The sequence below is a fragment of the Anastrepha ludens genome, chromosome 2 (genome assembly GCF_028408465.1).
Source record: "Anastrepha ludens isolate Willacy chromosome 2, idAnaLude1.1, whole genome shotgun sequence".
Lineage (NCBI taxonomy): Eukaryota > Metazoa > Arthropoda > Insecta > Diptera > Tephritidae > Anastrepha > Anastrepha ludens.
In genome coordinates, this window is record NC_071498.1 from 73,394,987 (window position 1) to 73,420,967 (window position 25,981).

The window sequence follows — 25,981 nt, forward strand, 5'->3', positions numbered from 1 at the left end:
ATCCGGGTCGTTCCGGTAGCGTAGAACCGACTGTCGTGGGAACGTGTATTAGAGCGTATTGCAGTGTGCTTAAATGAGCGATAGCGCCAAATAATCAGTAAATAATTTGGAGTCAATGCAACATAATTGAAAGTCTTGCGAACCATACTGTTTTTGTAACGCGACCTGTAGTAACGTAACTATTTACATACATACAATTAAGGTGATTAATAGCACAAAGCCACAACAGCAAAAATAACAGAGTAAAACCAATAAAAGCGCGAAAGCGACGGATTACGTAAAGCGATCGTGTTAAAATAAAAAATATTTTTTTGTTTGGAATTTCAAAAGAAAGGCGTATTGAAAAAAGTTACGCTTTCCCGCCATTGTTTCCACGCTTCAATAAGAAAAAAGTGAAAGAGAAAAAACTATTAATATGTAAACTAATAAATAAAAAGAAGCCGGCGCTGGTTGCTGTGAAAAAGCGTGGGCGGACAACAATGACAGCGCACGACAGCTTTTCACCAGCAAAAGAAACGCTTCCGCATCGGTGCTCTTTCACTTTTCAGTTTGTAATACAAATAGAGAAAGAGGTTAAAACTTTAAGCAGGAGGTGAGCGAGCGCGTGGGACAAACCACAAACAAATAAACAAAAAATAGTTATTAAAATTATACCGAAATAATCGTATATCAAGAGATAGTCACCGATCGTAACTGTGCGTTGTTGTTGCACAATATGATACAACGGTTTTCACAAAATTTCGAAAATGTGCATGCAAATAGCAACAACAACAAAACAAAAATAAGACAAGAAAATATTCAAAACTAAAAATTAGCAACAACTACGAGTATCACCCAAACAACTAACCAAAGTGAGTTCACATAATACCATGGCAGCGCCGCGGCCGCTTAGTTGATATTTATATCGTGCCCACCAATCAATATTAAAAAGAAAAAAGGCACGAGGCAACAATAAATAAAAAGAAAGCGTAGAGCGAAAGCAGAGAGCGACAAAACCAGCGCAAAAAAGAAAATGAATGAAATACCGCCGATAATCGAGTTATCTACACACACACATCATGTACCACTACAAACAGAACAAATAGCCAACGATCGGAGCGATGGGAGAAATATACACTATAGGTATAGTAAGTTCCATTGAGTGCATTTCAGAGTTTCGAGCACCATTGCTAACGTGCGGTAGATAGCCTCATTTCTTCTTCTCCAGTGTAATAAGCCACCAGTCAACTAACTATCCAACCAGCCAGCCAGTTAGCTATCAATTTCTTTTATTTTTTACTTTTAACAACGGTGAGAGTTTAAATATACTCGTGCTGCAGTGGAACGACATCGCCTCGCGCATTTGGCTGGCTATGGCTTGTCTTCCTCCCTACATTATTTGATTTGGTTTCAAGTCTATGGCATCGTTTTTTTCGAACGCGGCGTCGTTTTTGCGTTTTCTTTGCCGCTTTTACCATTCCTCTGCACTTTCTATACAAAAGCCAATCCAAATGGTAGAAAATGGTAATAAAAATCAAACAACAACTCACACAAATTATTCGTTCGCTAATGCGCTAAATTTTCACAATACATAAACAATAAATATATTTAGTAAGCAAGTAAATGCACGTAGGTAGAGGAGGGATAACGGGAGCACAACTAAGTTGAGAGAAAGGTGGGAAGCCAAATTGTGCATATTTGATATGTTTAATGTTTGGTAGTGAAAACGAAAATGTCTTGATTTGTTTATTGTTTTTAAATGGTGAAAATTTGCTAGGGAAATTTAAATGCTTATGAGATCAGGAATGGAAAGTATGAGGAAAGTACAATAGTGACTTTTGAGTGTGAGAATATCAATGCACATCACTAACAAAAGAAGAGATACATGTTATTTTTGATATTTCACAGAAGTTGCAACTATAAAAACTTCCGGCTAGCTCTTTTCTTCATAGTCATCATAATTTGCTCTCGGTAATTCGCGAAACACCCTATTTCTGCGATGCAATCGTAGTTCACTTTGGCAGCCCTCTCTTTCTTTTTATTATTATTATTTGATGTGAATATTGGTGAAAAAAGGGTAATTTAAAACTAAAAGTTTTTTATACCGAGGTATCACAGAACTTGTACAAAGCTCAAAATGTTTAACGCGCGCATTAAGTCAGTGCTGTAGTATGGATCCGAAATTTGGCTTATGACATCTACCACGAAACCAAAGCTGAAAGCGTTTATTAGCAGGTGTTTCCACAACATACTTAAAATAGTTAAGTTTAATAACAAACCTGACGCTCTGGAGAATTACACACCCAAAAGCATCACCGATGAAATAAAGATATGGGTGGCTGGATAGAGCATACTTTGGGAAAATCTTACGATGAAAAACCACGTGCCGCCCTGACTTGGAAGCTGCAAGGATGACTTGGCAATGAACATGGCTAGAAATATAAATGGAAGGAGTATGGAAATAATAATAATAATACCGACGATAGTATTGATTCCGTCCTTTATCCAATTATTTATTTATTTATCCAGGAACAAGAAAAAGTGCCAGCAAACCGACGTTAGGGGCACCATAGAAATATAGAGTCAGAAGGTAAACGAGTGACGTGGCTGCCGAAAAACAGTTACATACTGTAAGAAACAGTAGAGGAGTTGAATAAGCCAGAAGGCAATTTGGTCTGTTCGACCAATCATGCGGAGTTCAATATCTGTTTTTTGCTTGTAGCAGTTTACTAAGCCATGCGGGTGAGGTGTAATCACCGACTGTCATCGTCTAACTCATCTAACGGTAGGCCCAGGAAACGTGCTTTTTCAATAGGATGGGTCCAGAGGGAGGGGGATGTTAGGTCAGCAGGCTTGAGAGGGCATGTGGATAGGGGATTAGTATCGTGCGGTGTGCCTTCACACGACGAACATATTATATAATATGTCGATTCTGGATAAGTAGGAGCTTAACCTATTACAACATTCAGACCGTTATTGAGCCAAAGTTACGAGGGTCTCACGAGGCAGCGGAAGCTATTCGTTTGAAATAGGTGGTGGTTGTTCAGTTAATTGTTGACAGATGCTTTGCTTGCACGTGTTTCGGCTCATCTTCAATTTTGACCTATTCAGAAAGATGGATCAAAGAACCTGTATCAAATTTTGTGTGAAAAACGAAATTAAGTGCGCGGATGCATTCCGAATGTTGACTGTGTCATACGGAGAAGCTACTTTGGACCAAAACAACGTTTATCGGTGGAACAAAATGTTCTCAGAAGGCCGAAGATGGCAGAAGATGTGAGCGACGAAAAGCGTGCCGGACGCCCGAGCACTTCAACAACAGACGAAAAAATTGATGAAGTGAAGAAAATGGTATTGGCCAATCGTCGAAAAACCATTAGAGAAGTTGCTGAGCACCTAGACATATCGATTGACTCGTGCCATTCGAGTTTTTTCAATAATTTGGCCATGAGACGGGTCGCCGCAAAATTCGTACCAAAACTCCTAAATTTCGACCAAAAGCAGCATCGCATGAACATTGCTAATGAGATGTTAGACTCTGTCCGCGACGACCCGAATTTGATCCAGAGAGTCATAACTGGTGACGAATCGTGGGTTTATGGTTATGACGTGGAAACCAAAGCTCAATCATCTCAATGGAAGCTGCCGCACTAACCAAGACCGAAAAAAGCGCGCCAAGTTCGGTAGAATGTAAAAGTTTCGCTTAACATTTTTTTCGATTGCAGGGGCGTTGGGCATCATGAGTTTTTGCCACAGAGTAAAATCGTCAATAAGGAATATTACCTGCAAGTTATGGGCAATTTGCGCGAAGCAATCCGCCATAAACGCCTGGATTTGAGGAAGAACAAAAATTGGCTCTTGTATCACGATAATGCCCCTGCCCACACATCATTGCTTGTGCGCGACTTTTTGGCCAAAAACAACACACAGCCACCGTATTCCCCAGTTCTGGCCCCCTGTGACTTTTTCTTCTTCCTGAAACTGAAGAGGCCCATGAAAGAACGACGCTACGCTACGATTGACGAGATAAAGACGGCATCAGAGGGGGAGCTGAACAAGATAGAAAAAAAAAATGATTTTTTGAAGTGCCTCGAAGATTAGAGAAAACGTTGGCACAAGTGTATAATAATATATGGAGATTATTTTGAAGGGGCCAAAATAGATATTAATGAATAAATAAATATTTTTTGAAAAAAAACACAAAATTAGTATCGCGAATTTTGAACACATCTAAATTATCCTATAAACCATAACATTGGGTCATTTTATTCAATTAGTATCTTGTATTGTTGGTTTTTCAGGTGTCTGGCAGCACTTTTTGTTGAAATAATCAAATAACTTGAAGAACTTAAAATGTGGGAGACGCCTCCCACCCTATAATTCTTTTTTTCAAACGTGGGCCATTAATATAAAAATTGTCCCAATATTTTTGACAGAAAACGTGGTGGTATAACATCTTACTTGGACTCAGCGTTTTCACTTTATAATTTTCTTTCTGGTAATTATTATATTTTATATGCAAATGTTGCCAGGAGTAATGTTGCTATCCTTTTTTAAAAAGTGCGTTTTCATCGAAACCGTGTTCTACATATTGTTCAAAGTTAAAAACGGTTTGTCGGTTGATGATCTTTTATTTATAAGTAAACATTTACAGCAACAAGGAAGTCTTGGGGGTTTACTAAAACTTGTTCACTAAATAACTCTGTTGTTGTTGCCAGTAAATATTTAATTTTTGCAAAAGTGTGGAGTCACCACCTACTGTTATCTAAGTGAAAAATGCTCACAAATAAAGAGCAATTTAGGCTGAAAAAAGCGCCCGACATTTTTGGTTGTTGACTTTGTTGATTTCATCGGCGACAGTTCAACAACTTTTACAGGCGCAATGATCATAAATAACGGTAATCGGGAGCACATAACAGATTCAATAAGTAAACAATAATTGCAGCAAGTCAAAAAAGGAGGCAGCATAATTTGTCAACAACATAAGCAATGCGGGAATGCATTTTGCTGCAGTGGTTTTGATATTCTGCGTCACAAATGCGTAAAAATGTGAGAAAAACAACTGGAATAAAAATGAAAGCAACTACTCGTACAAGAGAAATGCGGTGAAAATGGATAGCATATAATATACACTCTCGCTACGCGACTCTCTCTTTTAATAACGTGCTCACTTTTCCTCAGTGGCTACGAATACGATTACCGCTTTTGCTGCACATTGACTTCATCACAGCCGTTCACCGGCTTCAAGCAACAATCAACAAACCACGAACAACCCCACCAACGTCGGTGTTGCTCGCTTTAGCGGCGGTGAAATGTTGGCGCTACTTTTTATCCAGTTGTTATAGCTGCAACTGCAATTGCAATTAAATTTCATTTTTGGTGAAAACTTTAATGTGCATGAGCACATTGTGTGTTGTTGTTGCATTTTTTTCAAACTTTTTTATTGTAATTTTTCATTGCAATCTGCTTGTTGCCACTTTTCCCCGCCATTTTTTTTATTTCATTAACTTTTGGTGCAGTCGGCCATATTGTTGTTGGTTGTGAAGTCGCAAAGCTGTTTTTCATTTTCAACGTTAAAAAGCTATAAAAAAGCGCTATTTTAATTTCATTTGACTTTTTGGTTTCAATTTTCTCTCCCACCCTGGCTTTTTTTTTGGCTAAAGTCAGGTCAGAGGTTGCCCACTATTTCGTATGACTAAATTGATTTTTCCTCTTTCAAAGCATGGAGTAAGAAAGTTTGAGATGTATGTTGTTGTAGCAGGCCCTTCTGTTCTAGCAACATCTTCTCCTACACGAATATTCTTACGCGAGGAGCAGGAAAGGGAAATCTTCGTAGAGGAGACATATAAGGGATGCAAATCGGGAACTATCCCTACTTTTTCGAATGAAAATTTACAATTTTGGTTTTAATATTTACAGGATTAAATAAAACTAACTTAAAAAAGTATTCTAATTTCATATCTATAACGAACTTAATTTGTAACAAACCTTATTGGTCTAAGTATATTCTCTGTTTCTTTGGAAAAACAAATTGTAAAAGCTATTTGTTTTTTAACAGTCAATTCTTATATTTTTATCTTTCTATATTTTTCACTTAAATTTTCTATAAAAGAACTGCATTTGAATTTGCAAAATACATTTTTTAAATACAACTCTTTTAATGTTCATGATGTGGTATTTTATGAATTTTTTTTATTGCTATGGAACTATTGAACCGATTAAGAAAATTCTTTATCTATTTAAATACCTCAAAAAATGTTGAAGGTATACTTACGCGAGTTCTGCATACTAAAAAGTTTGAAATTTTTAAAAAAGTTTGTGAAGCAAAAACCACATTTTTTTTTTTTAAGTTTTAAATAAGAAATATATAAATAGTGAAATTTTTGCAATATGCCACGCTGCTATTATTGTGAGCACAAGTGCTTGCATGTTACATATGTATATCAAAATTTAGGAAAAAAAAGTTCTTTAACATTTAAAAAAGGGTCGCATTGCACTTTGCCGGACGAACAAATATTTTCTGCAGTAAAATCAAGAATTCAAAGGATATTCTAAGCGGCTCACATGAAGCAGATAATCATAAACACAAACTCTCACTTTGCAGTACATCATCTGCATTTCCGTGCTTAACTTAAACTACCAATTACTGCAATGCTCTCAAGCAGTAGGGAAGTTGAACAAGAGCAGAGCGATGACTGAAGAGAATGCAGTGCAATGCAATAGTGCAGAAAGTGTAGCGTAGGGGGGGAAATATCAGCCGGAGAAGCGAAGCGTGAAACAAGTGCAAAATTAAATAACTTAACAGCTTAACCTCATAACTTAATCTCAAAACACATAAAATAAATCAAACCAACAAACAGCCAAGCGATAGCAACAACTAATGTAAACAAAAGGTCAGCTTAGTTTTTTATTAAAAATATAATTCTGAAGCAGAAAATAATATTGAATTTAATAAAATAAGAAAAAAACAAAATAAAATAAATATAAATTATACATAGGTATGTACTGGCAATATAACAAATGTATTGTACTTATATTAAGAAACTACAAGTTTTGTTATAACCGGACATACTCAACGACATGCCCAAAGTACCTCTTTGAGAACAGATGAGATGAAAGATTTTAAATATACAATAGATACCATATAATCCTCGACTTGTCTTGCTAAAATTATTGTATACGGTATTCAACTCACTCAACTTTTTAAGCAAAAGGCTCCATTTGAAATGAAAAAGGCAAAGACTATCTCGGCAGATCCGGTTCAGAGGACCGACGCCCTCTGCGAAATAAAAAAAAATAGTTCCGCTGAGAAAATATCAAATATGTACAATGAACAAACATACTTATGTATGTTCTCAATGTAAAAAAATTCACAATAAAGAATTTTGATATTGTAATTATGTAATATTATTAATAAAAGCATTATAGATTTTTATTATATTCGCTTTGTTAGAAATTTTAAATTTTATTCATTCTCATGTCTTCCTGTACCCTGCTAAACCCACTCATCTAACAACCCTTTCCCACTGGACACACAATATCGAAATAGCTGGGTATGGGCCTGGGCCTACCGTTAGATGAGACTAACTTCACCACACTTAGCAGACCTTGGTAAACTGCTACAAGAACAACATTAAACTAGTGATGCTATTCAGCTATTAGTGACTATTAGACACTATCGCAACAATTGTGTAATTAAAAATATTTGTAAAAAAGAATTATTAAATATTCTTATGCTCGAGCGCTTTATAAATAAGCACAAGAGGCTTTCAGCGTTCAGGATTATTCTCAAATTTTAACACTGGACGTCTTTCTCGATTTTGTGTCAAACATTTGATCTTTTGATCTATATTTCATTGTTTAAAAATATAACAAAAAAAAAAAAAACAACGAAAAGATTTCGAACTCCTCTTCGCTCACCCTCTTTCTCTATCTCGACACTCTTTTATCCATTGACACCGCAAAATCAACCCAAAGTACGGCCAACCAACTCCACCGACTCGCTGAAGAAGGAGTGGGGAGTGAAGCGTAATATAGCGTATGTGTTGCTTAACGAACGTGAGCCATCCAGCAAATGTGATTGCAACAACAGTAATTGCAATAAAACGAGGAAAAATGGTTATTAAACAGAAAAAGACCCAACAAAGTGCGGCGCAAAGTTTAAGTAATAACAGCAAAAACATTTAGGTCATCAATTCATCAATTTACACTCTCGCCATTGACTCCAACATCACAGATATCGTCAGCTCCATCACAACGGTGGATGATGGGCTGGCTAAGCGCAGCAAAACCACCAGAGAGCGCGCATAAGAAGTTCTATTCTTTGAAAGCTGCTGCTTGTTATTTTTGTTTTGTTTTTGGGTTTTTAATTTCCTCTCATATTTTTGTTATTCTATTTTCTACAGATTCAAAAGCATCCAATATTTCGCTGATCTTCTTGCCTCTGCCTTTGGAAATACGAAAGTGAATACTTCTGGCGCTTTATTGAGCATTTCACAGTTCTGTTTTTTTTTGTTTTTTTTGAACTCTAAGCTGTCTGCAAACTTGGTTTCTTTATTTCTATTCTTTTATTATTTTTTCGTTTCGGAAATTATCATCATCAATAAATGTATCGTATAAAAGGAGGACAGCAGCGTGCGAGCAAATGAGGATACAAAGCTTCCAAATGTGGCGCAAAGTGAAAGAGGCAGCCTGCTAAAGTAGCACCAGCACTGATATTTACAGATATATATGTAGAATTGTGAAAGTATGCGCACAGCTTTTTCTTTCACGCTCTTCACTTCTATGTACTTATGTAGTTTGGGTAGGTAATAGAGGTTACACTCGTACCACGATATTGGCCTGGCCTCGCTTTTCTTTATTATATTTCAATGGCTACTGATTTGTGGTGGTGAAATTGCTGACATTTCGGGTGCTAAAATGGGGTTGCCGTCTGCAATTTATTAGTGTACTTATATGTTTAGTTTAGTATACAATTTACAGTGGCGATTCGATAAATAGAACGAGGTCGTAAAAACAACTTTCAAATCAGATGGTAATTCTGTATTAATATTAAGTCTTTTATACTAAAATATAGGAAAGAAGAAATTGATTGTTAATCAAAATTGTTGCAGTTGTAATAACTGGAAACATTCATTATAAATAATTATGGTGTGGGAAATTTCCGCAATCTGGAGTGGGCTGCCATGAAAATAGCGTCAAATAATCGACAAGTAGTTGTTAAAAAATCATTAACCAAACTATAAAATACGGCTATTATATACTTTTGGAGCGCGAGCAAAAATCGCATGTTAAAAGTCAAAGGGTTACCAATAACAACGATCATTCATTTAACTTTATGTTCTTACGCAAACGTTGCATACATTTGTAATTACAATATATTTAAGTTAAAGTTAGTATTTACGAGTTTTTGTAAAAAATAGTTTAAATATATCACACAACCCTGCGGTGCTGATGGACGACTAGTAAGCTTTTATCAAAAGAACACTCCTGCCCTTCCTTCTTGAAGAAAGATAACGCAGAATGGACAAAATCCTCGGCCGACACACTAGAATATCTTATAAATACACATTTCCCAGGCAACACAGAATATATTGCGAACAATAGTAACCGTGTTCAAACATCCAACCTGTCATCCATTACAATCAATCACATCGTATCCCAAGATAGAATATTATGGGCGATGAAAAACTTTGAACCATACAAAGCAGCCGGCCCACGTGGGATATTCGCTGCCATGCTGTGGAACACTCGAAAAACGACGATTTCTTGGCTGAAGGTCTTTTTTAGAAAAAGCCTTATGCTAGGGCATATTCCAAAAAGCTGGGGGAGGGTTAAGGTGATTTTTATCCCCAAAGCTGGTAGACGCAGTCATGATACAGCGAAAGATTTCAGACCCTATCAGTTCATCTTCCTTTATTCTCAAAACTCTCGAGCGATTGTTGGATGTATATCTCAGGGAGAAGATTACAGACACAACGATTTCACCATCTCAACATGCCTCCCTCAAAGGATAATCCACAGAGACAACTCTTCATGAGGTTGAAAGTGCGATTGAAAGGAGCATAGAATACAAACAATACTCACTAGTTGCTTTTCTCGACATAGAGGGGGCGTTCAACAATGTTAGCACAAGCTCCATAATTGAGGCTCTTAATATGTTAGGCATAGACATAGGTCTCACCGAATGGATAGAGAACATCCTTAAAACTAGAATAATCATCGGTGAGGTAGGCAGTAGCACGGTACAACGCTCTGTCAACAGGGGAACCCCTCAGGGAGGAGTCTTATCCCCTCTGCTGTGGTTACTAGTCGCTAACAACATCCTTACCAAATTCAACCGAAAGGGAATTAAAGTCCGCGGACGACATGGCTTCATGAATGTTTCCAACCACAATCAGTGAGATTATGGAAGGAGCTCTGGTATTACTCAGCAATTGGGCTGCGGACTGTGGTTTAAGTGTAAAACCGAGAAAAACTGAACTCATGCTATTCACCAGGAAAACCAAGGTACCAAACTTTAATCTCCCAAAGCTAAAAGGCGTCAGTCTCACGCTAACCCAACAGGCAAAATACCTAGGTGTTATCATAGACCCCAAACTCAGCTGGTAGTCCAACGTAGAGTACAGGGTAAAGAAAGCGAATATAGCATTCCACAGGTGTAAGGGAATGTTGGGTAAAAAATGGGGTCTCCAACCAAAACTATCCAATTGGTCCTACACAGATTAGAGTAACCAATAACCATTGTAAGGCCAATACTAACACATACGGCACTAGTCTGGTGACCCGTAATAGAAAAGAAATACAACCAAACGAAGCTGAACAAGATACAAAGAACAGCGAGTATCTTAACTACAGGAGCGCTTAGCGCCAGTCCTACTAAAGCGCCCAATGCATTAACTCATCTGCTATCATTAGATTTACACATTAAAACAATAGCTACTCGCAGCGCGGCGAGACTCAGAGACATAGGAAGCTGGACAACAAGGTCCGACAGGACCCTCGCTGCTCAAAAACATATCAGACTACACAGTCACCGACCTTAACTTCAAGAAAGACTTTACGGTACGTTTTCCACCAAGAGCCGAATAGAGAAAAGGGAAGGAGATTGGAAGATATGATATCGAAATCTATGCCGTTGGTTCTAAGATGAACTGTGGCGTGGGAGCTGGCTTCCATTCGGAGCCACTCAACCTATCTCAGTCAATTCGTCTTCCTAACTGTGCCAGCGTGTTCCAGGCAGAACTTTTAGCGATCAGAGAAGCATGCAATCACTAAAGGTTCTTGGTGCAAGAGTAGCCATCTTCTCAGACAGTCAAACAGCTATAAAGGCCTTAGACTCCAACTCCATTTCATCAAAATTGGTCTTACAGTGTAGAGAAGAGCTGGAATTGCTTAGTCATTGGCTTGAAATTACTCTTATATGGGTTCCCGGTCATAGGAGCATACGGGGTAATGCTAGCAAGAAGAGGTTCGACACTAGACTTAGCAGAGGCGGTGGCAGGCTCCACCCCACTGAACACATTAAAAGCATCCATAGCTTCACACTATCTTGCTTTAGCTGAAAGAAGATGGAAGCAAATAACTATCATACATGTATTACAACAAAAAACACATGAACGTCATACAAAATCTAAAGGACGAATCCCCTGTTGGGATGTTCTCGGCCAAACATCTCACGCTTCACTGCAACCCTCACAGGTCATTGGAAAGTAGGGGAGCATGCAGCCAGACTCAACCTCCCTTTCAATCCCATCTGCAGAAACTGTCAAGCGGAAGGGGCGAAGGAAAGTCTTTTCCACTATTTATGTGAATGTCCGGGGCTAGTACTCGTAGGGGGCAGCAAATGAAGGTGATCAAAGACATCGAGATAAAGGATTTGCTGTTATACTTGGACCTCACTAAATGGATCTGACTTGGAAAAAAAAAGACATCATCACACGAGACAGTGGGAGCAAAACGGTGCTGGCCACTAATTAGGAGTATTTTAGTGGAAATATTCAACCACTTCAACAACAACAACATATTACAATGTGTGAAAATGAAGTGAAGTTTGGCCCCTAAGTGTATTAACTTTCGTGTATTTAGTTATTGAAAATAGCAGCAATATAAAAGTGTTTTTGGTCTTAATAACTTTTGAACAGAGAAAAAATCATTTTGCTCCTTGAGATTATTAGTCGTGGTGTTAATACGCATCGGTTGGTACACTCTTAACTTTTTTCGATCAATTTCCATAATGTAAGAGTATGGGTATAATTACCTAAAATACCATTTATTCTATACCAAAATTGGGATAAATCAATTAGTCTATAAATATATATGTAAGGGGTATATATGGGTATAATTACCTAAAATACCATTTATTCTATACCAAAATTGGGATAAATCAATTAGTCTATAAATATAATGTAAGTGCGTAATATAAAGAATAAGTCGATGCAATTGCTGTTGAAAAATTCTAATCTCTGCAATGAAACCATTTTGAGTGTTTATTTTGGTTACCGTTGAAAAAATTTTGTATTGGCGAAAATCAATAATACTGAACAGAAAGAAATAATAATGAACAATGAGAACAGGGTGATAAATTGCAACAATAACAAAAACGCTAATTTAGCAACACAAATTTAAGTAAAAAGGGCAATGACGTTGTTTTTTGCAGTCGTAGTAATACACAATCATCGTTTTCCTGCTCTTTCCTCTTATTTGGTGTTACTGAATTTTATCAGACGCATTTTTGTTTTTCATTATGTTTTTCGCTTTCTTACTACATTTAATTTTTATAAAAATAAGCGTATAAGCTTACTTTCAAGGCCTTCAAAGGTAAATGTGACCGACTGGCTTCCAGGGCGTGCGATGATTCAGTGTACACGCGCAACGCCACCGCATCGTCACCCCGAAACAGTTCTTGTAGTTGCTCGCATGTAATTGGCGCATGTCGCTGTGGTTTACTGCTGCTGCTGCCGCCGTTGGCATTGCTGGTACTGGCACTGTTATTTAGCTGATAAGCCGGCTACAATTGTGGAAATTTTTTTTTGCAGAAACGATATACGGCAAATACAATTACAATGAATTATGTGTTTGTATTAGTAAGTGCACATCTGCATGCCTGACTGTGCTTTTCATTTCGCTGATTTCATTTCACATATACACACATATTTGTATGTACAAATATATTCTATACATGTATGAGTATTCTCGACGTAGATGTGGTGATTGTGCTTTTTTCGTGTTTGCTTAAATTTACTTGTTACTCTTGTTGTTGTTGTTTTTGCGAGTGAATTGCTAGGAGTGCATGCACAATGCGCCTGCGATTGTATATACACGTGCATGTATGTGTGGGTCGCTTGTGCGGTGCGTGCTATTAAATATACCTACATATACAGGGCGTCGGTCCCATGACAGCCAGACTTTGTCCTTGACGCCATATGGGCTTTGCGGTGCATGACCTATTTTGAATTTAGCAGTTTTTTGTGGAAGTTCATTTTTCCAATTATTTTATGCATATTTTACATACAAATATGTATTTTGTGTTTGTAAATTAGTTTTCGTGGAATTTTTAATTTTATTTACTTTTTTGAGTTCTACTCAAAAGGTTCTCCAGTCAAGGCCTTTGCAAAAAAGGCAACCAAACATATGTACATACATATATACCTTCGTATGCATGCATGTACAATGCAAATGTATGCCAAATGGCTAAGAAGGGCATTCTTTTGATAAGCATTTCAGCCTAAAAATATCAGTGCTTTGATTTTATTATCAAGAAGACAAAAATATGTACATAAGTATATTCGCGTTGGTTTTTGTAATTTTTTTCGCTGAGGTGTTGCGAATTTTCTTTCATGTAGAAAATATGTCGCGCATTCATTATATGGAGTAAAAGTGCCACACCGAAGCGAAAAAGAATCCCAAAAATCAACGCGAATTTTGAGCCACTTGAAATGTGCACTTTGTTGTGAAAAAAATTAATGGGATATACATTTTCTCGTAGTTATGATTAAAAAGTCTGAAATTTGGTGAAATTATGCCCAATTTTTTTAAATTTTGTACAAAGGTTGAAACTTAATTGTATAATGAATTATATGTAGTAAAAAAAAACATAGTCGAAACTTGTCAATACTTGGTGTACACTTTATTTTTCCGCTGACTGTATATGCCGCCGTAGCCGAAAGGGTTGGTGCGTGATTACCATTCGGAATTCACAGAAGGAACGTTGGTTCGAATCTCGGTGAGAGCACCAAAATTAAGAAAAACATTTTTCTAATAGCGGTCGCCCCTCGGCAGGCAATGGCAAACCTCCGAGTGTATTTCTGCCATGAAAAAGCTCCTCATAAAAATATCTGCCGTTCGGAGTCGGCTTGAAACTGTAGGTCCCTCCATTTGTGGAGCAACATCAAGAGGCACACCACAAATAGGAGGAGGAGCTCGGCCAAACACCCAAAAATGGTGTACGCGCCAATTATATACATATATATATGTTTATGCATAGATGGCAATTATGAATGCCCCATTAGAACTTGGAATAAACAAATTTTTCAAACATTTCAATTACGAGTATATCTACACTTACGATTATAAATTATATCTTAGATTCTTATGCAGTACTCGTATTAGTTAAGGAGTTAAATTCACATCTACGAAAGCTTGCTACCAGTTCCGAATAATATGTATGTACATGAAGAATGTTAAGTATCCGTTGGGAAATGGAGCAAAATGCTTGAATTGGCTTATGCAATTTATAACTATAGGTCATTTTATTTTCTTCTTCGTTTAGTAAGAGCATATAGTACATATGTGCGTAGATAGATTCATAATCAAACTCAGGTAAAAATTTGAAATAGATTTTTTATTCATATGTATGTATTTATACTAAGATTCTTCGTTTTTACATGACATTTGCATGCTCTTTAGTGAAGGACTTTACACTGCAGGCGATTTTCAAAAACAAATGCATGGCCTTATTATATTTTTATCATGGGTTCTACCTTAATATGATTTTATCATCAAAATAATTTCAAAATTCACTCAAAGCAGAAAGAAAAAGAATTACTTGAGACCGATTGGAAGCAATTTCTCCGAGCCTCAGGTCTATATTATCCAGAACGATCCACATTCAGCAGTATTCTTCTTTCTGGGAATAATTTATGGTATTACAACCGCAACAACAACGATAGTCGGTTCTACGTTACCAGAACGACCCGGATTTATGTTCGGCCAAGGACTGCCACTGCAGCAGCATACCCCGTACATATATGGAGAAAGATTATGCTGCTACAACAACAACAACATTGTAAATAATACCGAAAAACCTAAAAAAATCCTTGTAAGAGAAGTACAGTTGAGGTATAGTTGACGAGTACGAATTCTCTTGAAACTCTTGTATAAAACTCTAAAGGAAAGCCTTACAGAAAGCCTATAAGACTTTTTTAGAAAAACCATTGTTTTAACTTACTGACAAAATTAAATATCAATTGGAATGTGTTTATTTGATAAAGGAATTTAAAGGACCTATAAGTTGCTAATTTGCGGTATATGAACAATCTTAGTTGCGTGAACAGATTTAGCTACTTTACCCGGATTTAAGTTTACTGAAAATTGTGTGAACACAGTTCTGTTTGAAACCTTTTTCTAAATATTATAAAATAAACTCCATTATTTAACAGCATCCAATTTTTAACAAGCAGAACCAGCTTTGACAAAAACCTACATGCAGAACGCAGTTCCAAGTTTGTGCACCTGTATGCCGGGTTGTGATATCGTTAAGTACTGTTTTTCCTTTTAATTAGATGAGTGGGTTTGATGGGGCATGTCGAAAGATGCCTTCACATGCCGGACATATGTTTAGTATGTCGGGGTCAATTATGGATAGGTAGGAGTTTAACCTGCTACAGTATCCACAACGTAATTGTGCCAAGGTTACGCATATCTAAAGGCAATGCATATATAAGTGCATATTTTTCTCATAAATTCGTTTTGCCCAGCTGTCTGTAACCTTTTTTTATTATTTTTAATCTAATTATTATTTTTAGTTCCCATTGCGTGACCGCTGGTTGCGAGTGAGGGACAAAGGCTTCTGCGAAACATAGCCGCCTTTTACGTCGGTATTGACACTGATAGGGTTTTATAGCTTCCAGGCGTATCAAATTTCTTTTTCTTTGCGTGTTCTGCTGAGTTTTTTAATTTATTTTTTGTTATAATATAATTGTTGACAAGTCGTTGCATCCCCTTTTTTTAAGTCCTATTCCGTTTTGTCTTAAGTTAGGTGACAATTTTCTTTTGTGTGCTTTTTTCACTTGCATAAACAGTTGCATTAACCGCTCACCCTGTCAAATGAGGTTCTTTTTTCTCTTTTTTTTTGTGGTCAGCAGCCACTTCCTGGCGGCGTACCCTTGAGAGTTCCTCGTATAAAAAAACAGTATTTAATTTCACATCAAAGCAAAGCCGTACAATTGATTGAAAATTCTTGAAGCGATTGTAGTTAGTGAATGTCGTTGCAAGTTTGCTGTGAATATTTTACTTAAAATATTGGCAGTATGCTAAAATTTATATATGGGAATGGTAGCATATGAAAATGAATTTGTCCATACCCAAACTTTGTTTTATATATCTATAAAATGTTAAAAATTAATAAAAAGTTGTGTGCTATTTCGTTCCTGTTTTATGTCAGATATTAAAAAATATTATCATTCGGAATAAACAGTTGTTTTGTACATATATATGTATGCTTAGAAAAATGGCTTTAAAACCGAAAGTTTCCTGTTTGAAAACAGGAGCCAATGAGGCGAAACGAGTACGTCATTGACTATAGAATTCGGACCAAGTAAGAGCAACTAAGTTTGCACATAAAAAAATCCCAGTCTCTTTTAGACAGAATATATTTCTTCAGAGACATTTTTGCTAAACTTTTCCATTCGAATCTTCTTTATTTTATTCTCATAAATTTCAAACCAATTATTTAATTTTATTGTAATTCCTTTTCCTGTTCCTTTCTGTACGTACCGTTATTTTTTTTTTTTTTTCTTTGGTGAGGTAATGTATATGGCTGCTCTTAAACAGTGGACGTAGAAAAGAAAATCTCTTCATTTCAATCATTTGACTTCACTTCGTTTCATTTGACAACGTTCCTTTGCATTTCACATCATTACTTTACAACATGTTTCACCTTATTTCCATTCAGTTCACTTCATTTTCCTTAATTTCGTTCCTAATTAATTTATAACATTTTTCTTTTCCATCGTAGCCAACCGCATTGAAAGCAATTTAGCCTGACTAATGAAATTCATACCCGGATTGGTAATTTGTAATTGAACGGATATGAACTGAATGAATTGTATGTACTATATTGTATACATATATACCTATATTATGTATGTAAATGAAAATAAATTTTCATAACATGCAGAGGCAAGTAGTTATTTGTAAGCGGAAAAGTGGCTCACACAGGGGTGCAGTGGATACAATTGACCTGTGACCTCAAAAAGAAAAAAAAACAAGTAGGAACAAAATAAGCTCGACAGAAAAGACAACGAATCACACACGCTTAGGCATAAACGCCCACACAGAAGGATAAGTAAAAAACCAAATACTAAATACTCGTACATACAATGGCGGCCGCCGTAGCCGAATGGTTAGTGCGTGACTACCATTCGGAGTTCACAGAGAGAACGTTGGTTCGAATCTCGGTGAAAACACCAAAATTAAGATAAACATTTTTCTAATAGCGGTCGCCCCTCGGCAGGCAATGGCAAACCTCCGAGTGTATTTCTGCCATGAAAAAAGCTCCTCATAAAAAAATATCTGTCGCTCGGAGTCGGCTTGAAACTCTAGGTCCCTCCATTTGTGGAACAACATCAAGACGCACACCACAAATAGGAGGAGGAGCTCGGCCAAACACCCAATTATATATATACATATATATAAATACATACAATGACACCATTATGAGACACAACATGTCGGACAACAGGCTGAGTGCTGTAACCCTACATTATTACTTTGATGAGTAAACTAATTTATCGCAGGCAATGAACATGTAACTATTTGTGAGCTATAAATATCGGCTCAACAGTGTCAGGATAAAACAAAAAGAATACGGTGGTATGTTTGAACGGCGTCTGAGAGTCTTAACATAATGCATGCCCTTCAAAAGCCATAACAAAAAAGCTACATAATTTGTAGAGAATAACACTAATTATTGAGCCACAAGCGAGCGGCTGAACAATATCGATAGCAATAAAAGAATAAAATAAAATAACAGCGCCAAAATATTTAATCAGCAGCAATGAGCAGATTAATAGATAATAGTAGAAGACACTGCTGGAGTTGATATCAAATTCATTGAAAGTAAAATTAACCCAATTAAGAAAATGTATAAAAGTAGAAAATAGGTGTTGTTTAGCAGCAAAAAAAAACATAAAACAAGATTAACTTTCAACTTAGAGAAAACATACAGGGGTATTACGGTAGGCTTTAAAGGCTCCAAGGCGACACCGGGTACTACAAATTTTATTTTATTTTACACTTTTACATTTAAGCACAATACAAATATCCCTGTTGAGCTACAATAACAATAATCGTCGCTATCATCATCATTTCGGTATTTATGTTCATATCGTGTTAGTATAGGTGGCAGCCCTGTGCCGCCTCGATAACATCACTCTCCGGCAAAGTGTGTCAATCAATATGGAAATGCTGTTGCATAAAAGCAATTGAATTTTTATGCTGTTGTTGCTATGTGTATATATGCGATGAAATATGTACAATAACCACATATCTAACTAGCAACAACAAATGATACACTTACCAAAACCTAAAATAGGTTTCACTCAATGATTTTGATCTCTCGCTCGCGCGAGAATTGATGGTGGGAGGACGAAAGTACACAAGTGACAGTGGGAATATGAGGTTAGAATAGTGAGAAGATTAGATAGAAGTAATAGTTTCACAGAATGCAGTTAGTTGGTGGTGTAATACATTTTTTATTTAACTTTATTTTCACTTTTATTAATTTCTTTCCCCTGAATTTTATTACGTTTTATTCTTTTTGTCTTCCATCTTATTCAATCTACATTTCATTCCCCTTCACTGATTTTAACATTTTTTTTATACAAAAACACAATTAAATGAAGAAATAGACTTTCGAGAAAATTAATTAATATTCAAAAAATAAGAATTGCGTTAACTTTTCCTTCACTCAGCCCACTGTGCATTAAGGGCAACAAAGCACTTAGGAGCGGCCTCGGATGAATTTGGGGCACGCGATTAACTTTTGGAACAAACGATATGGGGTATGAAATGGATAAAACGACAGCCGAGTTGCGGAGGTGGAGCGATGAAGGTATTTCTACCTATTTAGAAAGCAGAGCGGCAAAAACGGTAGGCAGTTATCTGTTGCCGACATACAATTTCGGTTCTGTAGCTACTTTTATCCTTTTCCCGCCTATTCAATAGTAATTTTCTTTTTTAATTTTTTATCAAGCACTGCCACTTAAAATATCTTCTTCTAATCTATAATTTTTGTATTTATTTTTGCATTTTTATTTTGTTTGGTTACCTTTTATTATCACAGAAATGTGCGGCAGCAGCGACGGCATTGGCAGCGGCGGCATTACAAAATTCCTTAGAATTCGGACATTTAACTAATAATACTAGGCACAGAGGAGATTGTTGCAGTTGTTGTTGGCTTTGTTGGTTATGATGCAATTGATTGTTATTGCTGCTACCGCTGCTGCTGCTGCTGCTGCTGCTGCTGCTCTGGTGATGATGATGATGCTGGTTATGATGATTTGATTGCAGGTGATTCTGCAAATGCTGATTGCTTTGATGTTGTTGTTGCTGTTGGTGATGTGAATCTTGCGAAAAACGTGAATGTTGAGGAATCAAATCTTGTTGTATTTGTTGTTGTATTCGGTGGTTATTTGTTATATTATTATTTGTCGCTTGCTGATTGCAGTGTTGTAAGTGGTGATTTTGATGTTGCTGTTGGTGCTGTTGCTGATTTAAGTGCCGCCGTATCGATTGATTTATACGATTCGTTATCGAATTAGTAAGCGCGGAATGGTGGTGATGGCTATGCTGGGAATGGTGCGGCAGGCGTTGCTGGTTGTTGTTGCTATTATTATAGTGTGAAGCAGATGACACAGCAGTGGATGTACTTGATGTAGTTGCTGCCGCCGCGGCTGTACCGCTACTGCTTTCTGCCAATAGTTGTTGTTGGAGGTTGGTGTGGCTATTGGTGTTTCTGTTGTTCTGATTCGGATTGCTGTGCTGATTGTTTGGGCTGGGGTTGTTATTGCCAAAAAGCCGACTGGCAATTATACTGTTATTGAGGTGGTGATTTTGGGGGCTATTATTATTGTTGTTGTTGCTATTGCCACCACTATTGCTCGCAGTATTAACATAAATATTGGCGAAGAGTGTTGATGTGGTGGCAGCCAAATTGGAATTTGAGATCGTTGAAGAAGACGGCGGCGGTGGTGTGGAAGAATTGATGTTGTGACTGTTATTACTGGACGCCAATGTTGAGGAACTATGTGAACGCTTTAAAATTCTGTGTAAATTGTTGTTAAACGTTTCCTGGAGCAAGTTGCTTGGCGAGGCCAAGTGCCGCTGCAACGTCGCTGTGCTACTTCGCAGGCTGCTGTTGCTACTTCTACTGCTGCTACAACTACTGTTGCCACTGTTGCTGCTACTGCTGGCGCTTCCACTCACACTGTTGCTGCTACCAATTGAAGCTGCACTTTCGAAATTTAGGTGGCCCAAATGTTGCTGCAACACCGAAGGTGTTTGTTGGTGCGTTGGTTGTTGCAATTGCAACTGAAGCTGTGGCAACGCAGGCAAAGCAGCCGACTGTTGCGCGTTTTGGGGGCCTAATGTTGATTGTTGTTGTTGTTGCTGTTCTTGTGCTGACTGCAAATCATTGCTACAATAGGCAGGTAAGCCGCGCAATGCCACTGGCGGCGTCGAAATCAACTGTTGCAGGCGGCTGCAATTGTTTGTGCTCACACTGCTACTACTGCTGCTAGCCAATTGGCGGCTTACTTGCGATAAAGTGTTGTTACTACCACCACTACTACTACTACTAGCGATCGCTTCCAAGAGCGGTGAAGTGGCGGAGGATGCGGCTGCTGCTATTGTGGCAACTGTAGCTGTGGTTGTGGGTGAAATTGCGGGGATTGCCGGAGACGAGGTGTTGGAGTTTGGTGTTGTAGCTGCGGCAGCAGTTACGTCGACTTCTGCGTTAAGCGCTGCTCCACTTATACAAAAACAATTTTCATGCTTTTCTGGTTGTTCGTGTATCGGCTGTTGTTGTGTTTGGTGCTGCTCTAGCAGTTGTTGCTCGCGCCACTGTTGTTGTGGCTCTTTACCTTGAAACAATTGTTGCTTCGCTTGCTGTTGCTGGTCTTCGACTATTCCATTCTGGTCTTCGACTTCCAAAACAACCTCCTCAACGACCGCCTGATCTGGCGATTCGACGAGCACGTCCAGTTCACCAATACTATCTACTAATACATCAACTACATTCAGATTTCGCTTTTTCTTAATTTTCACAAATGGATCAAACATTTTATAGTCGTCGGTGGCGACAATTTTGAACAAATTAAAACACACTTCACAAATGTGAAATAGGGGACAGTTTAGATATTACGTATTTTTTTATCAAAATTTTGATATTTACTCACTTTTTGACACGGTTCGGTTTGAAGTTGCGAAACTCTGTTTTCTTGCTAGTGAAAAGGTACTTGTAAAACTTATTTTTGCTTACTTTTCAACTTTAATTAAATCTGTTTTTTTTCAACGTAATTATAAATTGTTTTACAAAACTGTTTAGGATTTTTTATCTGCAGATCAGAAATATTTTTTCCTTTTCTATGCTCTACGGTTTTGTTTCTTAGCACTTGAGATTAGTTTGTACTGTACATACATATATAATATTGTAGGAATGAGTTTAGAATTTGTGTAATTATTTTTACTCTGCTTAGCTAGTTAGTTTCACGAAATTTTTCTTTATTTTGATGTGAAACTCTTCAATTAGAATATTTTGTCACAGAAAAACTTTACTAAATTCTTTTTCGCACAATTGGTACAATATAGATGTGCATATGTATGCATGTATTTTTCGGCTTTTATTGCATGCGCTGTTTTATAAAATATTCGTAAATTTACTGTTCTCTGCTTCTAATTTTGCATTCTTTCATATTTTTTTTTGCGTGCGCTCAATTCATTTTTTCATTTTGAAACAATTTATTTCTCTGCTACTTCAAACACTTGGTTTCAATTATCTTGCTGCAATTATTCAATATTTTCTTAAACTACTCTCTCCCGTTTTACAACAATTTTACAACTTTTGTTTAATTTTTTTGTTTTATTATCCATAGCACTGGTTTTTCATTTGAAAACGTTTCAGCGAACCATTAGTTTGTTTATTACGCGGTTAGCAAATGAAATATTTTAGTTTTCATTTTTATAATTTTTAGCTGTGAAATTCTAATATAAATTTCACGTCTTGTTTCCACTAATTTATCGCCACTTTTTTCTCTCTTGTTAGCCGAAAAAATCTACACCCAATTTGTAAACTTTTGCTACTTTTGCTACTTTGCTCTCGATGAACTCGCGCGTGCAAGTATATACTTATATTTCATATGTTGATTGTACGACATACACACAATATATTTGTACACTGCTGCTTCTCCTGCTATGGTATTTCGTGCGTACAAACTTTACATACATATATACATAAAATATATCAAGTGTTATGTGGAAGCGAACGAGGTGGTTGAGTTTTATTTTTGCTGCTGGCTGTTTGGTTGGTGCGTATTCACGCTAGTGTGGTACGTAGGCAGGAAGAGGTATACAAAACTAAGTTCATCTATCCATGCCGTTTGGAATCTCTACTAACCACGTTAAGACGATCCACTCCGATTCAAAGTTACCGTACGACTGACTTGTCTGTTGGAAACGAACGCAAAAATGCAGCCAGCGGTAGCAGCTGGTTTGGTGGCCAAATAAAAGTCGACGGCAACAGAAAGAAAACGTATGCAGCGTAACGTCGCCGAACATTGAGCAAATCAGTAAATCAACTAGAGTTGCTGCTCACAATGTAGGTACATACACGAGCTGACGAACCTATTCGAGGCGAACGAACCAGCGAACGCTGAGTGAACGAACGAACGAATGAACCAACATCAGATGAGGTTATATTAGACGCAGGGAAGTGAAAACGGTGAGACGACGGTGATGAACCAGTCAGTCATTCCCCAAATATAACAAAAAAGCAAACACAAAATATAATCAGAAATTTGCACTGCTTTAGCCTCTGTCGCCTCCTCTGTTACTGCTGCTGCTGTAGTTACCCACATATTAAGAGCAACAACTATCAGCCTAATAACATTATGCGTTGTTATTGCTCTTATTATTGTGGCTATAGCTGCCACCACTACTTGCTCTCGTTGCGGGCTGTGCTGTTTCTGTTGCTGTTATATTTGCCCTGCTCTGCTTTTAAGTGTGTGGGGAGTTTTATTTAGGCTCCCCTTTTGCATTCATTGCTGTTGCTGTTACTGTTGTGCTACATATATACATATGTGTGCCGTGCTTGTGTGTAGTTGCTGTTGTTACTTATATTACCTTTGGTGCGCCCTCGTTGGTCTGGCCGATAAAAATGAGCACATGAGCAGTAGAATGACAACAAGAGCGGCAACAACAATAGCAACAACTCAACCAAACAAAAGGCAATTCAAACGAAGCAGAGCATTGTAGAGCATCAACTCTGATCTGCCCAAAAAATTGAGTACACAACGGGTGGGTTGTTGGCGTAAGCCAAACAGAAGGCGATGGCGCTGTTGCTGGCTGAGCGAGAAAATGAGTAAATAACGAGTTTATGACCCAACAACAACACAAAACAAAAAAAAATATTTTTAGTATGCGTATGCGTGTACGAGTATATTTAATATAAATTAAAGATTTCATAGCAACACGATTTGGAGTAGATAAGGAAAAGTACACAAAAAAAAAAATTAATAAAACATACTATTATATAAAATAATGTATTATAATATAATATAATACATTAAATATAATATTATATTAATATATTATACAATATAATAAAATGAAACATAATAAAAAACTAAAATAAAATAAAATAAAATAAAATAAAATAAAATAAAATAAAATAAAATAAAATAAAATAAAATAAAATAAAATAAAATAAAATAAAATAAGATAAAATAAAAGAAAATAACTCACTCGGTATTCTCTTCGGACGTAACTATAGAGACATGAGTGCGAATGTTACCCCAGGAGCTTATGCGGATATACCTTTCCTCATCTCACGGCGGAAGTCAACAATAAAAAAAAACTACATTACAATTAAATGTTCTGAGTAAAGCACAGTGGATCAAGAGTGGAAAATTACCATGGAAAAAGTTGTAACAAAAATTAAAATTGAGCATTTTTATTATAATACTTCCGTAATAGTAGAGTTAAAAATAGAGTGAAGTTAATGTTAATTTTCATTAAACTCATTATTTAAATTTCATTAAAGACTATTTCAAATAATATAAGTTTCGTAAAAGGAATTATTCGACACCGGGACTAGAAACTAGCTATAAAAATTTCATTGCAATACTTAACTGGTTTGATTATGGTAAGTTTTGTGTACAAAATATTAATCAACACACATACCTGAAATAATAAGATAAATTCTGTAAGTAATTAAAACGAAATTAACTATGATATACATATGGAGCAATAATGAAGATTTGATGCAAATGGTGATAAGTAATACGATAAATAAAACAGTATACAAATTTTATTAATAAAAATAATTAAAAGTAATATTGAGTTACTAAGATTTATTACTAAAAAAATTATATTTATTTTGATTTCCCCACTACTTCCCGGCAAATAGCCATCGTTATCAAATGGCCATGATGGAACATGAGATAGCGGTGATGTTCTCTGCTGATCTGGTGTTTATTTGAACTGATTGCATACCGAACCGGTCTCTTTCGAATTTGACCACCAAAAGTTGAAGAGTCGCCTTTAAGGAGAGCGTGGAATCTTTTGATATTAACTTGGACCGACAGATTTTGAAACATACCGTCAAAAAAAAAATATAGCCCAGTACATACATAGATAGACAGAAAACAGTAGGTATAGCAGATGCGAAGGGATATTACTGCGGCAAATCGCCTTTGTATCCAGTAGTATCTCTTACCATGTCTGCTTCAGAGCTTTTCAGCCTCGCTAATGAATGTTAAATGATGCTTGATGTTCGACTTTACAGAAGTGGAAGTGTTACAATTATTTTCTGGCCAAAGCGAGGCATTTACCCAAAATATGCTCGAAGGCCTCATCATCATATTCAAGACAAATTCAGTAATATGTCTCAGTAGACATATAAAAACTGATTCGAAACCGGTTAGGTAACCACTAACCACTAATCATTTATCATTTGAATTACTCTTTTCACATTATCTACTAAATCACATTGAAGTATTTTAGTGTGAGCGCAAGCAAAAGAGGGTGCTTAACATTCTTCTGAGTAATGGAATGAAATAACTTCACAAACATTTACCCGATGATATAGGTATGCACTCACTCACTTTTTCGATTCACATCTTACATGCAATTTTATACCCATTAAAAATACAAAATCACACTTTTTCAGGGCAATCTCTATGTTGTTAAGAATCTATGTATATGTATCTATTTCAAATACTTTTTAAGTTAGAAATGCTTTGTTTTTTAATTGTTTGCAAAAAGATACAAATATTTTTAATTATTACTTAAATTCAATTATTTTATTATATTTTCATTTAATTAATTAGTATCGTATATTATGTTCGAGTTTGGTTTATGTTGAAATTTTTGAGTTTTTGATGCGTGTTCATTGAAAAATGAACGTAAGTTAGGTTAGGTTTAGGTAACGTACCGTAAGTTGATCTAATTTGCCAAAATAAAGTACAAGCTTTGAAGGACGGGAAGAAGGACAAGTCACCTTGAA

The 25,981-nt window shown here is 36.6% G+C and overlaps 1 protein-coding gene across 1 annotated transcript in view; it reads right to left on the minus strand.

The window, feature by feature from the left end:
• Positions 1 to 22,993, minus strand: part of LOC128871839 (protein roadkill) — a 50,321-nt gene extending 27,328 nt beyond the window's left edge. The window contains exon 1 of the mRNA XM_054113938.1: positions 19,529 to 22,993. Coding sequence (XP_053969913.1) covers positions 19,529 to 21,540 — 2,012 coding nt within the window. The 5' untranslated portion in view covers positions 21,541 to 22,993. The remainder of the gene's footprint in view (positions 1 to 19,528) is intronic.
• Positions 22,994 to 25,981: the final 2,988 nt, after the last annotated feature.